This window comes from Hyperoodon ampullatus (assembly GCF_949752795.1).
Source record: "Hyperoodon ampullatus genome assembly, chromosome: 4".
NCBI classification, from domain to species: Eukaryota; Metazoa; Chordata; class Mammalia; order Artiodactyla; family Ziphiidae; genus Hyperoodon; species Hyperoodon ampullatus.
The window spans coordinates 82,175,163-82,190,657 of NC_136917.1; the positions used below are offsets into that span (position 1 = coordinate 82,175,163).

General features: G+C 37.6%; 1 protein-coding gene across 1 annotated transcript in view; it reads right to left on the reverse strand.

Annotated features, from left to right (window-relative positions):
* Positions 1-15,495, reverse strand: part of KCNN2 (potassium calcium-activated channel subfamily N member 2) — a 177,914-nt gene that overhangs the window by 42,151 nt on the left and 120,268 nt on the right. Inside the window, exon 4 of the mRNA XM_079703532.1 lies at positions 3,497-3,638. Coding sequence (XP_079559658.1) covers positions 3,497-3,638 — 142 coding nt within the window. The remainder of the gene's footprint in view (positions 1-3,496; positions 3,639-15,495) is intronic.

Sequence of the window (15,495 nt, forward strand, 5' to 3'; positions counted from 1 at the left end):
TCGTTTAAAAAGCTTTGCATGATTGTCTTGGATTTACAATTTACATTTCAGGCAAGGAGAAGTTATTTTTTGATAAGACCATTTGTTTCTCTCTTAGAAATATTCTGGAAAACTCTCTCTCCTCATGGTTTAACAATATATTTCTGCCAAGACCATGGCAGAAATGTCCTAAATCTTAATGTCCTTGGCTCCCAAAAATATAACTCATGACATAAATTAAGCTATTTAAAAATTTTAAATTACATTTTAATTTTGAGTTTTTACCAATGAAATGTGAACATCTAAGATGATCATATGAAATAATTCATTAGCTTTATGAAGAAATAATGCAGTGCTAATTTCTTTATGTCTACATTTTTGAAATAGGAAAGCTTTGTAGGTATTAGCATTCAGATCAACTGTATTTTACTTCAAAGTGAAAAAAAACACATAAAGGTATAAATTCTATCAAAATTTCCTAAACACAAGAACAAGAAAATTGAAATATAAAAGAACACAAAGAATCATAGTACTTCAGAGACAATACACAAGATGATTCAGGGATGACCCTGTGCTCTCCCAGGAGTATTGTGAATTGCGTTTCTCTTTCACAATTTATTAAAGGCCAGAGAAACACAGAGAGATGACTCATGAGAAATGTGACAATGTGTATTTTACCTAAACATGCATTGCAAAAGTCCCGGGGAGGATAGGCCAGAAAAAGAAAGAAAAAAAAAAGGAAAAAGAGAAAAAAGCCTGAAATTTTAAAAAAGTCATATCTAGCTTAGACAATCCCAAAGTAACAAACTGGTATTTAAACTTCCTGATATCAAAAGAAAAAAAAAATTGTCTGACAAAAGAGAAACACAATTCATCTAAAGGAAACTAACCTTTTATATAGACTCTGAAAAAAACTTATGTTTTAGGAAACTATATTTGTCAGCCACTCTCTGTAATAGTTTCTAGGTAACTGCAATACATAGGCTCTTCATCCCCAGGAAATTTACATGGGATATACCCAATTCCCAGAAGCTCACCCCCAGAAGACTGCTCTGTGGCCTGACTCTGTGGGAATTTATTTGGCCGATGGATAGAGACAATGCAACTCTACACAGCACTTCAATTAGGCTAGTCAAAGAGCACTCAATTTCTCTATATGCAAGTAAACAATTTTTGATCGGGTCAATTGTCTGTTCCTTAAGAGTGAGATGGAACGGAGCTCCTCAGCCTAAGGACAGAGGGACTGTTTTCACCATGAGCTTAGAGGACAGCAGTGAAGTCACTGTAAATTTCACTGCATATAACATTTTTGTGTCCATATAGATTAAAAGTGGCTTATAAAATATTTTCTAAAAATAAAATAAGATCACCAGTGACACCTAAGCAAGGAAGTAATTCAATTAACTAAATATAAAATTTGTGCTGTCAGATGAGATTTTGTAGGAGCTGTTCTTGAGACATTAGGGACAGAGAAAAAAATGAAGGAAAGATAAAAGTACTACAAGATCCAGGCAAGGTTAACCCCAAACTTGGCTCTGATCCGTGGCAAATGAAGAGGTTTGCATAAACCCTGAGTCATACCTGATTCAAGAATAAAAGGGGGGTATCTTGCCAAAAAGCAAAACCAAGGAAATTGTTTCTAAGAAGCATAAGGGGAAAGACTCTGCAATTACCAGTTCTGTGTTTATAAATAGCATCATTCATGTCCCTTGTGGGCTTATTACGGCCCTCCAAAAATACATCGATGCAAATTTTATTTCCCAAAGCATTATACTATATAATAAAATGCTATCTTTTGAGGAAAAAGGAAGTGATCCAAGAGTAAACATAAAGGACCAACCAATTTTAAGGAAAAAAAATCACTAATCACTAATCACTGTACTTTTCTTTTACAAGCACACAATGTTAAATTATGACCCCAAATTATATTTTCCACAAATGGTCATCTTGTTACTACTGTAACCTTAAAATTAGCCCTCAGGTTTTATTTTCGCATCTAGCTATTCAGTGCTACTAAGTGGGAGAAGAATGTTCCCACTCTATGTATGTCATGGGCACTCAGTCCTTTCAGCTAGTTCTGACTCTTGGAACAATCTTCCTAGGCAGCTGCTACAAGGGTACACGCTGCCCTGGCCACCATTCAAAGGCCCTCGCATGGGGAGCCTGTTCCTCTCCTGCCAACTTGTGGGTGGACACAATGAAGGCGCTGGGCAGAGATGCCTAACTTCAGACATTCTGGGAATTTCCTGACTAAGGAGCTTCCAGTACTAGTTCACATCCTTCTGTAGGCAGGAACCAAACAAGTATCAGGATAATGCTCTTTGCTGTAATCCAATGATAAAAAGAAGATAAGGAATGGAGAGAACCTAGGTCACTAAAAGTGGTGCATCTGGCTTAAACATTTCAAAGTTCACACCACATTATAATCAATTTTAGACAATTTGCTAGCCTTTCATTTTCAGACATCTAAAACAAATGGTACACACCAGCCCTGGCCACGTCATAGTGTGTAAGGGGCAAGGAACATGTCTGAGCCTGCTAGGTGTCCCAGAAGAGTGACACATCACCACAGGCAGCAAACCTCACTCAAGAGGTCCCCAAGATCTGGCCTCCCACCCCCAGCCTCATGCCACTTTTCCTCTTTACTCTGTACACTCCTGGCCTGGTGGCCTTACATCAATGTACCAAGCTCCTCCTTGCCTCACTCTCTTCAAATAAACTATTTCCTCTTCCTGGAATGCCTTTCCTTTCCCCCACTTTGCCTGGCTACCTACCCTTCCCACCTCAGTTTAAAAGTCAGCTTTCCAGGAATTTATTTCTCTTAGTAGATCCCATTATTCTCCCTCAGTCCCCTTGAATCTGATCAGAAATCTTACTTCCTCACATACTTGTCACAAATGTACATAACAATCATTTGTTAATTATTTTAAAAAGTAGGCATTCCCCTGTAAGCTCCATGAAGGCAGGACAGAGACAGTTCATCCCTTTCCTGCTATATTCTCAGTTGCTAGGCCAGTGCCATAATCGGCACTCAACGAGTATTTGTTAAAATGATAAATATTATCTAATTATATAATTGGAAAAAAATGTAATTCTTCCACCGTTCAACACATTGCAAGATAGTTATTATGGTCCACATTTTACAGATAAGAGAAGTACATTTCAGAGAAGAGGATTTCACTCAAGTTCACATGGCTAATAGGAAATGGCAGAACTCAGACTTAAAGAACTTCTGACCTTGAAGCTGAAGCTCTAAGATCAGATTTGCTCATCAAATTAGCACATAGCCCACAAAGAGCATTCTAGCAGCACTCTGTCATCCATGGAGCTTCACAATGAAGAGAATTAGGATAAGAACTGTTGATGTTCTCTCCGAACAGAGAACTGATTTATTTATGCTGCCTTCCTGATGTTTGGAAATTGAAGTAGCGTACTATGACTTATGCACATGGATGGAATGGTCTAAAGTACTTTCTTGAGTGTTCATCAAAGAGACAGAAAGTGAAAAGACACTTACCATAATTCCAGTGAGCAAACAGACTCCTTTCCCACAGTATGTGTTAGGTACCATGTCACCATAACCAATGGAGAGAAAAGTTATTGATATCAACCACATTGCTCCAAGGAAGTTGCTAGTAACATCCTGTTGATCATGGTACCTGAAAAATAGCAAACAAAGCCAGTCCTTCATAATTAATCTAGAGTAGGGCTGCCAAGGGCAGTTGGATTCAATACAGTGAATTTACTAAGTAGCGTCTATAAAGTGCTCTATTTAGAGGTTTTCAAAGCTCATTATTATAAATAAAATTGGAGTTCTACCTAAGCAATCTGGAAGACATCAGAATTTCTCAACTTTAAAAATAATCTGAAAGAGAAACTGTAAAATATGAAACTTGCTTTTCTCACTGGTTTAAGTTGATTAATGCACATTTATCTTTGAATCCTGCTTTGGCCTTGCTCACATCTCATCCTTCCTTGATGCCCACTGATGTGCCCAACTTGTGGAACAATATGCAGTGCCCCGGTCTCCCTCCTCACCTTTGTACCAAAAGGAGCCACGGTGTTCCCTTTGCTACCTTTATTTCTTAATGGGCCAACTCCTAGTCATCTTTCAAAATAAGTTCAGGTGGGAGCCTTTTCTGTCTATGCTCCTCCCAGCCCATTTCTGGGGCTCCCTCAGTATCCCATATATTCCTCCATCACAGGACTACATTGTAACTGTCTACCTGGAGGTCCTGTAGTAGCCATTCTCCTTGAAGATGGAAAATGTACCTTTGATTGCATAATCCATGCCCCAAACTGGAGCTTAATATGTTATTACCTCACCAGATACACACAAAGAGTTTATAGTCAAAAAGAGGGAGAGGGATGCAGTTTACCCTCATTATTCTATGAGGTGTCAAATTTTTCTAATGAGAAGAAGGACTTTTATATCAGAAACAGATATAAAATTTTGCTTGAATTATCAGTGTTAAACAGTAACCCTGGCCCATCGTGGGGCACTATTATCCACCATGCATACAACTGTGAGGCCATGCAAGTTGTTACTTTAGAGAAACTTGCCCTGGATGCATGCTCTGTGTAGTCATGGGGCAGAGTAGCCCTCCTCCATGGCAGTCACACCCCAGACTCTCTCTCTGGTCACTTCATCCAACTTCTGTAAGGACCACCCTTTCTTCCCAGCTCTCAGGTACCACTAGAGATGGCTTTCCCTTCCTTATTTCTTGCTCTCCAAAGTGTGCTGATAATCCCCTAGCTTGCATTCACTCAGTCCTGCCTTTCAGTTCGACGATATGTCTGTGTAGCCAGAGTTGTGGAGGCAAGGAGGCTGCCCCATGACCCGAGCACCAGGATTGATCCCATATACAACCTACATTGGGCCAGTGCATTCTCTCTCTCTCTCTTTTTTTTTTTTTTTTTCTGTTCTTCATATAATTCCAAGGCTTCTGCATCTATAGCCCAAAGTGCAGGAAGTTTATAGAGTATAAGCTTTCCTCTGCAGTATCATACCTCTGAAGGGGAGACTGTGGATCTTGCCTCTGTCTTTGGATACAGAAAGGCCTATGTTTAACACTTTGGCACCTTTGTTTTCTAACAAAGAAGAGAGAACTAAGAAATGGTATTTTTTGCTACTTTTGTCTAGGGAAAGAGAAACCTCTGCTTGGAGTGAGTGGAACCCCAGTGTAAGGAAGAGTGACGGCATCACCGTATCTTCAAAAAGAAAATGGAAGGGCACGCACACAGGCAGCCAACCCTGCTGAGGGGCATCCTGTGATTCTCTGGTGGTGGGAGGGCAGCAACCTCCACCATTCTACCCCAGGGAACTGCCACTATGACTTATACAGAGTCCCCTCTTCCCAGGATGGCTGGGTGGAGAGGCTGTCATTGCCAAAAGGAAGGTCAAGATGTACTCATATTACTCAGCCATAAAAAAGAATGAAATAATGCCATTTGCAGCAACATGGATGGACCTTGAGATCCTCATACTAAGTGAAGTAAGTCAGACAGAGGAAGACAAATATCATCTGATATCACTTATATGTGGAATCTAAGAAAATGATACAAATGAACTTATTTACAAAAAAAAACAGACTCAGACATAGAAAACAAATTTATGGTTAACAAAGGGGAGGGGTAAATTAAGAGTTTGGGATTAACAGATATACACTAATATACATAAAATAAATAAACAACAAGGACCTATTGTATAGTACAGGGAACTATATTCAATATCTTGTAATAACATAGTGGAAAAGAATCTGAAAAAGAATATATATGTATATATATATCTGAAAAGAATATATATCTATCTGAATCACTTCGCTGTACACTTGAAACTAACACAACATTGTAAATCAACTATAATTTAAAAAAAGATCAATTCCTATCTTTTAAGGAAGCCAGACGAGTGCATTTCCTCTGAGAAACTCTGTTAAATAACATGCACATAGGATTAGGGTGATGCGATCCATGCTGTGGTTCGGCTACAACATGAGCTACCAGGCTCTGTGGACTGCTCGGGGAGCCTGCTATGCCTGTGTGATGAGGCTTCCATGGGGCCAGTTGGTTTTTATTTCAAACAAGACCCTTAGAAGTAAGCTTTGGATTAATAACCCACTCATGATATTGGGGCTTTCTATGAATAGTCCTCATCAAGCAGTTGCCTGAAACAGGGAATACATTACCCTGGTGCGGGTGTGGGCTACATGAGAGAGGGGAGGCAAAAGCTTCACGGCCTATTCAATTTTTAATTGTGAGACAAAGTTTCTTCTTAACAAATCATGATTTACACAAAGATTTGATACGTGTAAGAGCCAATGGCCCTAATTCCCTGGTGCATATGAAATATTTGTTGAGCCCTCACTATGTGTTCAACACTTGACTTGCATTTTCTCATTTTACATTGATGTTTTAAGACATGGACAACCTTTCTGGCTGAAAAAGCTATACTCTTCACCCTTGCTATATCAACAAAGTGTCCTCAATCACTACCCACTTAGAAAATGTGACCACATCTGAGTGATAACCTCAAGTTATTGCTACATCGCTAGTGACCAGAACACATCTCTAGGCACATGGTGTTCCTTTGGTAGAGCAACTACAAAGAGGAGTTTGAGATTTCATACTGTAAACAAAGGTCTTTAAAGGGGCACCTTCACTGCTGGTGCCCACAGGTAAATCTTCTCAACTTTGGCAAGGGTGTGAAAGTCTTTCTCATCTGTTCTTCCTGAAGCACTTTGATTTGGTTTTCAAAGTTTAGAGCAGTAAATGACTTTGAAAGTTACAATAAAAAGCATTCACTGACTCTTCTTTAGTTACCTACATTTAATAAATACACAAGTTTTAAATACAATTTAAATACAAATTGCTCCCATCCTCATTAAACTCTTCACCATTCTCAAGTATTATGCCGTTATATCATTCAGTTATTATTTGTTATATGTTATGCACGTTATATTGGGTCAGATACTGTAAAGCTGTATTGAAGGGCCTAATTAGAAACAAATATCTTTCTAGGAGTTGGTATTTAAGGGCTTGGGGTTCAATGGTAAATTATCTTTTTTGCTTAACAAATAATGAACCTACCTGAAAAAATGGCTCAGAATGGAAAAATAACATTTCATACTAATGTTTTTGTTACATTCAGGCATACTTAGTCGTGACTAGTCAAGAAAAGGCAGGTGATTAGGGACCACATTAGCTACTATTAGAACAATAAAGGTTTCTTTCTTGGCAACTCAGAAACAAATATTAGACTTATCAACAGGATGACGTTTTCACTTAGAACACTTCCAGGTTTTGAATTTATGCCAGAGTCACACCACTGCAAACGATTAATATATACAATTTAAATGGTTAAAAATTTTCAAAACGTTTCTTACAGTGTAAGTTCACGTCACAAACTTACTCAGACAATTCCGACCTTCTCCACAAGGGAGCTATTCTGGGAAAGACTTGAAGAAATGACTCACATGGCAAATTTCAAATTCTAATGAATATGAATGCTTGTTTAATTAAAATATATTAAAGAAGATTAAAATTAGTGTAAGGAATGCCTAATGATTGCAAGCTTTTTTAAAAAAGGACTTTAGCGTTTAGGGAGAGGACTTATTGCTGTTTTACAGCATTGCGTGTTTTAGAGACTTAAAGATTGTAAGACGTTTTAAAAGAAGTACAACGTTCCTTTTCTTAGTTTCCGTTCATTTCTTCATTCATTCTCAACTGTGGGTCTACCACTGTTTCTTAAATCACAAATATGGCAGCTTTCCATAATATTTGTTTAAATTCACAAGGGTGATCTTTCCAAGAGCATTACTGAATTCTTCCCACTCAATGAAGCAGCCTCTGCCCATCACTCCTGCCTCTCTCACAGCACCATTCCATAAGTAACAGGAGCTCTGGCCATAGTAATAGCTGGCAGTTATGCCATCCTCTTCCTCAGCTCTTTCTCTACAGGTACATTTCCTTCTGCCTAAAACCACCCTCCCCCACCTTCCTAGCCCTGATTTGTACTTTGAGAATCTGCTCATAACTCCCCTTTTCCAGACTCCACATAACATTTTTAGCATGGTACTCTAGGCTGGACCATAGGTCCTTTCTCTGTATCCTGGGAGCCTCTTATAGATATCTCTCATGCCATCAGTCAATGTCAACATGGGTCATAACACATATAATGTATACTTTGCTTATCAAACATGCCCCAAGAATCTAAATTATAAAGAATTTGAGGACAAAGATTATGCCTTACTCATTGTTTTATCTTCACTTAGAAGAATAGAGCAGGGAATTGGTGTTTATTGAATTAATTAATATGACAATATGAAACATTTTTTCTCAAACTGACTTGCCCTTGGCCACATGTTAGGCCTTCAGGATCACAAATATAGAAGTACAAAAAAGGGATAGAAATGAGTCTTTCCCATCAATCAATATGAATCAGATTTGTCATGTTATGTTCCAAGATCTGTAGGCAAATTATAAGTTATTTTTACACATGTAAAAAATATTCAACAATGGAAGCTTACAGCTGACAAACTATGTTTATTAATCCTTTCCCATTAAACATACTATTAATACTATGAATAGCAAAAATATCTTAATTTTCAGCTCTGATCTCAAATGTCAGCCTCAGTTATATATCGAAAAGTATTATGGAGATGCAAATGCATGTGATCAATCTATCATCAATTCTCTCTCCTGAATCCACCATTCTCTCCTGAAATATTGCTAAAATGATAGTAAGGCAATTTTAAAAAGGTATAAGCCCACAATAACAAAAAAAAAAAGGAAAAGAGAAATCAGAGAATGAAAAATAACACATTTTTACACAAACAAAAGGGCATGGGGAATTCTGCTTCCAGCCAAGATGGAACAACAAAGGACTGAATTCACGCTGCTTCTTGAAACAACTACAAAACCAGACAAATATTTGAAACAATATTGAACAAGACATAGATAATCTAGAAACAAAGAACAGTGATCCCTGAGAGATGGTAAACAGCCAAAGCGAGTCATAAAATTGCCCCAGCTTAATGCCTCAAGAAAGATTCCAGAATGTAGCTCAGGTATGGAAATCAGCAGAGCCCAGAGGTCTCCCCAAGTTGAGGACAGAGCTGGGAATACAGGGAGGCCATGAGTTTATAGGGCAAAAAACCAGAGAGGAAACATCTGCACAGAGAGAGATCCAGAGATCTGTAGAAAGGTCTCCTTGATTATTCAGCCAAGTACGTACTGATCAATATGCACAAGTAAAACTGCAAGGTGGAGAAGTGAAAATACCATATGTAAAGGGGTACATTATCACTTGAAGGTAGACTGTAGAAAGTGATACAATGTCAGGGGAAGATAAAACTGTGACAATTTAGTTATAGTATACCTAAGTGTATAGGTATGCTATAACTCCTAAAAGAATCATTAAAATAATACACCAAAGAGTAATAAGTGATAATCTAATAAAGGATATAAGATACAATAAAAAAAGATAAGCAATCTAAAAGGAGGCAGAAATGGAAAAAAGGAACAGAGACTAGATGGGACAAATAGAAAACAAGTAGCCAGAGGACAGATTTACCCAAGCATATCTGTAACCACATTAAATATAAATGGCCTAAATACCCCAAATTAAAAGGCATAGATTATTATAGAACCCATGGAAGGTTCACAACTTGGAGAAACCAGATGTCATGCAATGAGTGGGTAAAGTCCAAAGCTGAAAACAGGAGAAATTTTGATGTCTAAGTATATGGAATAATAGATGCCCAGGTGCTTGCCCCTGCCTGGTATTGCTAGACAACTAACAGGAGACAGAGGTTTGTTCATTGAGGAAACACTGGAGATTTTGATCCAGGCCCCAGCTAAGGTCAGGAAAGATGTTTTGGGCTGAAAACGTGGTAATTAAATTCAAGTTTCCAAGCTGAACAACAACATTCCCAGTTTACTTTCTTCACTCCCTGTTCTTGACCCTATATTAGAACTTACTAATACAGAAAAATAATATATTTCTCTCTGGAGAAACAGAATAGGTTCAGTGAAAAGACATTCATTACTAACAGCAAGGATTTTCTAATGAAAAATGCAGCTTTCCACTTATCCACCCATAGTGAATTTCACCAGACACTAAGCTCCTCTCTCCATACAAAGTTTCCAATTCCCACTCCTGAACGTGAAAGACTAGCAAATGATCAGCATACATTGGAAGTATACTTTCTATAAAAAAGATACTGACAAAAATGGGAGGGGAAAGAAAGGAAAGAAAGAAGGAAAAAGGGAGGAAACAGAATAATCTGCAGACAATGGAGAGTGATGGGGTGTGGGACTCCTGAACTTTCTAAGTTATATCATGGAAGAACTAAAGGAAAATATAACATCCATAAAAAGGAACAGGATGCTACAAAGAAGTGCAATTAAAGAATAAAAAAGAGGGACTTTTAAAAAACTTAAAATTATGATGAAAAAAATAATCGCAATACAGTTAGAATATAAATTGGTAGGAATCTCCCAGAAAGTAGAACAAAAAGACAAAAAGAGAAGGGAAAAGGGAGAACAAAGAAGATATATTCTCAGAGAACACAGAGCATCTAACAACTAACTTCAAAAGAAGAACATAGAAGTGGAAGGAAAGAAATGATAACTTTTTTTTTATTTCTTTAGTTTTCCAGGAAAACTGGAAGCCAGGCATCTCTAAAGGAAAGTTCTACTTAGTATTTGCACAGAGAATAATGAAAGGCCTGTGCCTAGAGGGATCATTGTAAATTTTTAAATACTAGGAATAGAGAGATGATCTTTGAAAGTTTCAAAGGGGAAAAATAGATCACAGATAAACATTAAAAATGGTTGCCTCGCAATAACAGACATATGGGTCAATGGAACAGAACAGAGAGCTCAGAAATAAACTCACACACCTATGGACAATTAATCTTCAACAAAGGAGGCAAGAATATGTAATGCAGAAAAGACAGTCTCGTCAGCAAGTGGTGTTGGAAAAGTGGGATAGCCACATGTAAATCAATGAAGTCAGAACACACCCTCACACCATACACAAAAATAAACTCAAAATGGCTTAAAGGCTTAAATATAGGACATGACACAATTAAACTCCTAGAAGAGAACATAGGAAAAACATTCTCTGACATAAATCGTACCAATGTTTTCTTATGTCAGTCTCCCAAGGCAATAGAAATAAAAGCAAAAAATAAACAAATGGGACCTAATCAAACTTACAAGCTTCTGTACCACAAAGGAAACCATAAACAAAATGAAAAGACAACCTATAGACTGGGAGAAAATATTTGCAAATGATGCAACTGATAAGGGCTTAATTTCCAAACTATACAAACAGCTCATACAATTCAATAACAAAAAAAAATCCAATCCAAAAATGGGCAGAAGACCTAACCAGACATTTCTCTAAAGAAGACATACAGATGGCTGAGAGGCACATGAAAAGATGCTCAACATCACTAATTACTAGAGAAATGCAAATCGAAACTACAATGAGGTACCACCTCACACCGGTCAGAATGGCCATCATTAAAAAAAATCTACAAATAATAAATGTTGAAGAGGGTGTAGAGAAAAGGGAGCCCTCCTACACTGTTGGTGGGAATGTAAACTGGTGCAGCCATTATGGAAAACACTATGGAGGTTCCTCAAAAAACTAAAGTTAGAGTTGCCATATAATCCAGCAATCCCACTCCTGAGCATATACCCAGACTATATAAAAGCTATAATTTTCGAAAGCTATAATTCGAAAAGATACATGCACCTCTATGGTCACAGCAGCTCTATTTACAATAGGCAAGACATGGAAACAACCTAAATGTCCACTGACAGATGAATGGATAAAGAAGATGTGGCATATATATACATACGTATACATACAGGTACAATGGACTATCACTCAGCCATAAAAAAGAATGAAATAATGCCATTTGCAGCATCATGGATGGACTTAGAGATTATCACACTAAGTGAAGTAAGTCAGAAAGAAAAAGACAAATACCATCTGATAGCACTTATATGCGGAATCTAAAACACGACCCAAATGAACATATCTATGAAACAGAAACAGACTCACAGATACAGAGAACAGACTTGTGGTTGCCAAGGGGGAGGGAGTGGGAGAGGGAAGGACCACAAGTTTGGAATTAGCAGATGCACACTATTATGTATAGGACGGATAAACAACAAGGTCCTACTGTATAGTACAGGGAATGATTTCAATATCCTGTGATAAACCATAAAAGAAAAGAATATGAAAAAGTATATATATGTATAACTGAGTCGCTCTGCTGTACAGCAGAAATAAACACATTGTAAATAAATCAATTATACTTCAATAAAATTTAAAAAAATACTAAAAATGGTTGCCTCTAACATTATTTAATTGTATTAACGTGGGGGGTGGTGAAGGGGGGAGAGGAAGGCGGAGGCAAACTATTTCTCCCAGATTTGTAGAGGGGAAGGATGGAGAATCTGGGAGAAGGAACTGAACAGGAGTAATTCCAGCTCTCTCTCTGCTCTGCCTGCCCACAGAGCAGGTGTATTTGGTTCTCTATATGGTAAGCTTCCCAGGCCAGGGGTGATCCAATACAGGGCATAAAGGTTCAGCTATGACTCCATCTAACTCAGTGGTGAATCATCAGAACACCAGGCAGCCCACTGGGATATAGGTCAAGTGGTGGTAACCAGATCTGCTTCACATCAGTAATGAAGCTGATATTTTGCTGTCTGCCAATTGAAGACCCAAAGAAGTATGATAAATTATCTCTCTCCAAGCTCCAAATATGTGCATGGAGTTTTCACCTAAAGCAAAAGCAAATAAAATAAGTGATCCAATTAATTAAAACATATACAAAGAAGTTCAATGAAGGGACATATTTAGGTTCAAAGGAGAAAAGTGCTGAGTGCCAAACGGCTCAGAAAGGAGGGGTGACATGTATCTCTTATTTGCCACTGATCCATATCAGAGGGGCGCACCTGTAGCTGCATATTAGAATCACCTGGGAAGCACTGACAATTACCTATGCAAAAGCCCCATCCTCAATCAATGAAGACAAGAACTCTGGGGGTGGGGCCATGACAGAGATTTTTTGTTTTAAAGCTCCTCTGGTAATTTGTATGTGTTGTCAAAGCTGAGAACTAACTATTAGCTTTATTTCAGAAGTTCTCATTCAGTAACATGTTGAGCTTCTATATGTATAACAGAACTTTTGGAGGCACTGGGAACATGCAGATGGATAAAAAATCGTAAGCATTCATGAGAAACCTAAAATGCAGAAAGGGGGAAAACTGATCGCAAGAAATAATAAGGTAATATACAAGTTGTAATAAATGTGAATATGAGCGGCAAAGGTAGATCAAGAAAAAATGTATATAATAGATTAGAAGTAATCACATGAGTGTCCAATATAACAGTGACACCTAAAATTATAGTTTTAAACTAAAAAAAAAAAAGTAAAATTTTGTAGGTCCAAACCCTTTACTAAAAACCTCTCTGAGTAAGGGTGCTCTAAAGTGAAAACACTTTAATTATATGTATAAAACTACTCAAATAATTTACAGAAATCCCTGCAGCTCAGACAATTTGAATTGCCCCAATCTGTGTGACTTTCTCCTAATCCCTTCTTCATACTCCTACTTTTTTCCCTATCGCTGAGTCATGAAAACACAGACATGACTTTAGGACCTCGGGGATCCCCATATAGACTTCCTTCAATACCAACAAGTATCCAGAGAAAAGCAGCAGAGACAGGCTGTGTAATGTTACCTATAAAACCTAACTCATTTGGGCATAAGCCAGATTCAATTTTTATTAACTGCCTAATTCTTTAACTCTAAAACACCAAAATGAGTTTTCTACTTTGAATTTATTTTGCTCCTTTAACCTTGCACTTTTGGAATTTTTTCTTCTCTTCTGTTAATTTAGAAAAGTCAAAAAACTAAACACTTCTCTCTCTTCCTCTCTCCTTTCCCCCACACTTCCACTTCCCCTCTTCCTTCCTCTCCCTTTCTCTTTCCTCCGTGCCTGTGTGTGTGTGTGTGTGTGTGTGTGTGTGTGTGTATTTCATTCACAATACAGATACAGAAGATTGGTCTTTGGGTAGAGACCATCAGTGGGTATGTCTGTCTAAGGGCATAAGCTTCCTATGAAATACAGCTCAAAGTCCCTAAAGGAAAAGAGTGTGTAACAGAACATATATGGATTTTCAAATTTGAAGAATTACATTCCTTATGTTTCCCTGAAAAGATGACAAAATGTTTTATTGTCTGACTCTCTATTATTCATTTATGCATTTTCATTTGTTAGAATGAGTTCAGAAATGACATCTGTCAATAAGCTAACAGTCTTAGATCACATACCTATATAATTATTTGACGATTATCTATGTTAAAGACCTATAGGAACACAATGGTATCACATCAACATAAGCTAAACAGACCTGAAAAGACTTATCAGCATTCAGGCTCTCTTTGATAAAGGGGGTTAGTGAAATATGCCCAGCTCTAGGAAAGAACTTTCAGGTCAGAGAGCCATGGAGATTAAGTCTAGTTCCTAAAAACGAAGATGGAAGAAGAGCCCAGGGCATAAGTGTCCATCATGAGAGATTTCCTCCTCAATGCAGAACTCTATGTAAGCAGCAGTGCTCAATCCTAGTGCACCTTAAGATGCTCTTGCTTAAGATCTTGAAATATAATTCAAATAATACAACTTATCTATACACATGATTTATAAAACAAAAATCAATATAATATCCTAAATGTAATATAGAAAAATAAGAGAAAAGTAATTTATAATAAACCATGTATTTCAATATCTAAATGGTTGGGCAAGGCTAACCTAGAAGATTTAAGAAGCAGTCAGTTGTTTGCACCTATATGTAAAAGCACTTGAATACAGTTCAGTCTGATGAAAGTGTATGGTTCTGAATTCAAATGCCACAGGGGCATGGTCATACCTAATGTGATTTTCTAAAATGTGAAAAACTTCTGGTCAAATTCCAAATAAAACAAATGACAATTTTCCCTCAATTTACACACTAATAACATTATTTAAAAATCAAGCGTATGTTACAACTGAGTAAAAATATTTTATGTTTATATTATAAATGGATTTAGGTCTAAACTAAGAAGATTATAAATAGGTTTTTAGTACACAGAATGTCTACCAGGTGAGTCTAAGGTCAAATGGGATACAGAACAGTTCTTTGTTGGGTGGGAATGTCCCACACAAACAGAATACAGAGCATCCCTGGCCCCACTGATTGACAGCAGAAAACCCCTTCTCTGGAATGGCTCCAGGGAACAAAACTACCCCCAGTGAGAACCAGTGGTCCAGAGTTTCAGGGCAGCTGGCACTGTGCAAGCAACAGCCATCAGAAAATCTGGAGCTAGCTTCATTTCAACACATCTGGAGAGCAGTGAAACTAGAAAACCATGGAATTTGGCACAAATTATATTCTTAAGCCCCGGCTACTGCCCAGGCTATCAAAAAAAATACCAAGTTCCAGAGCAATG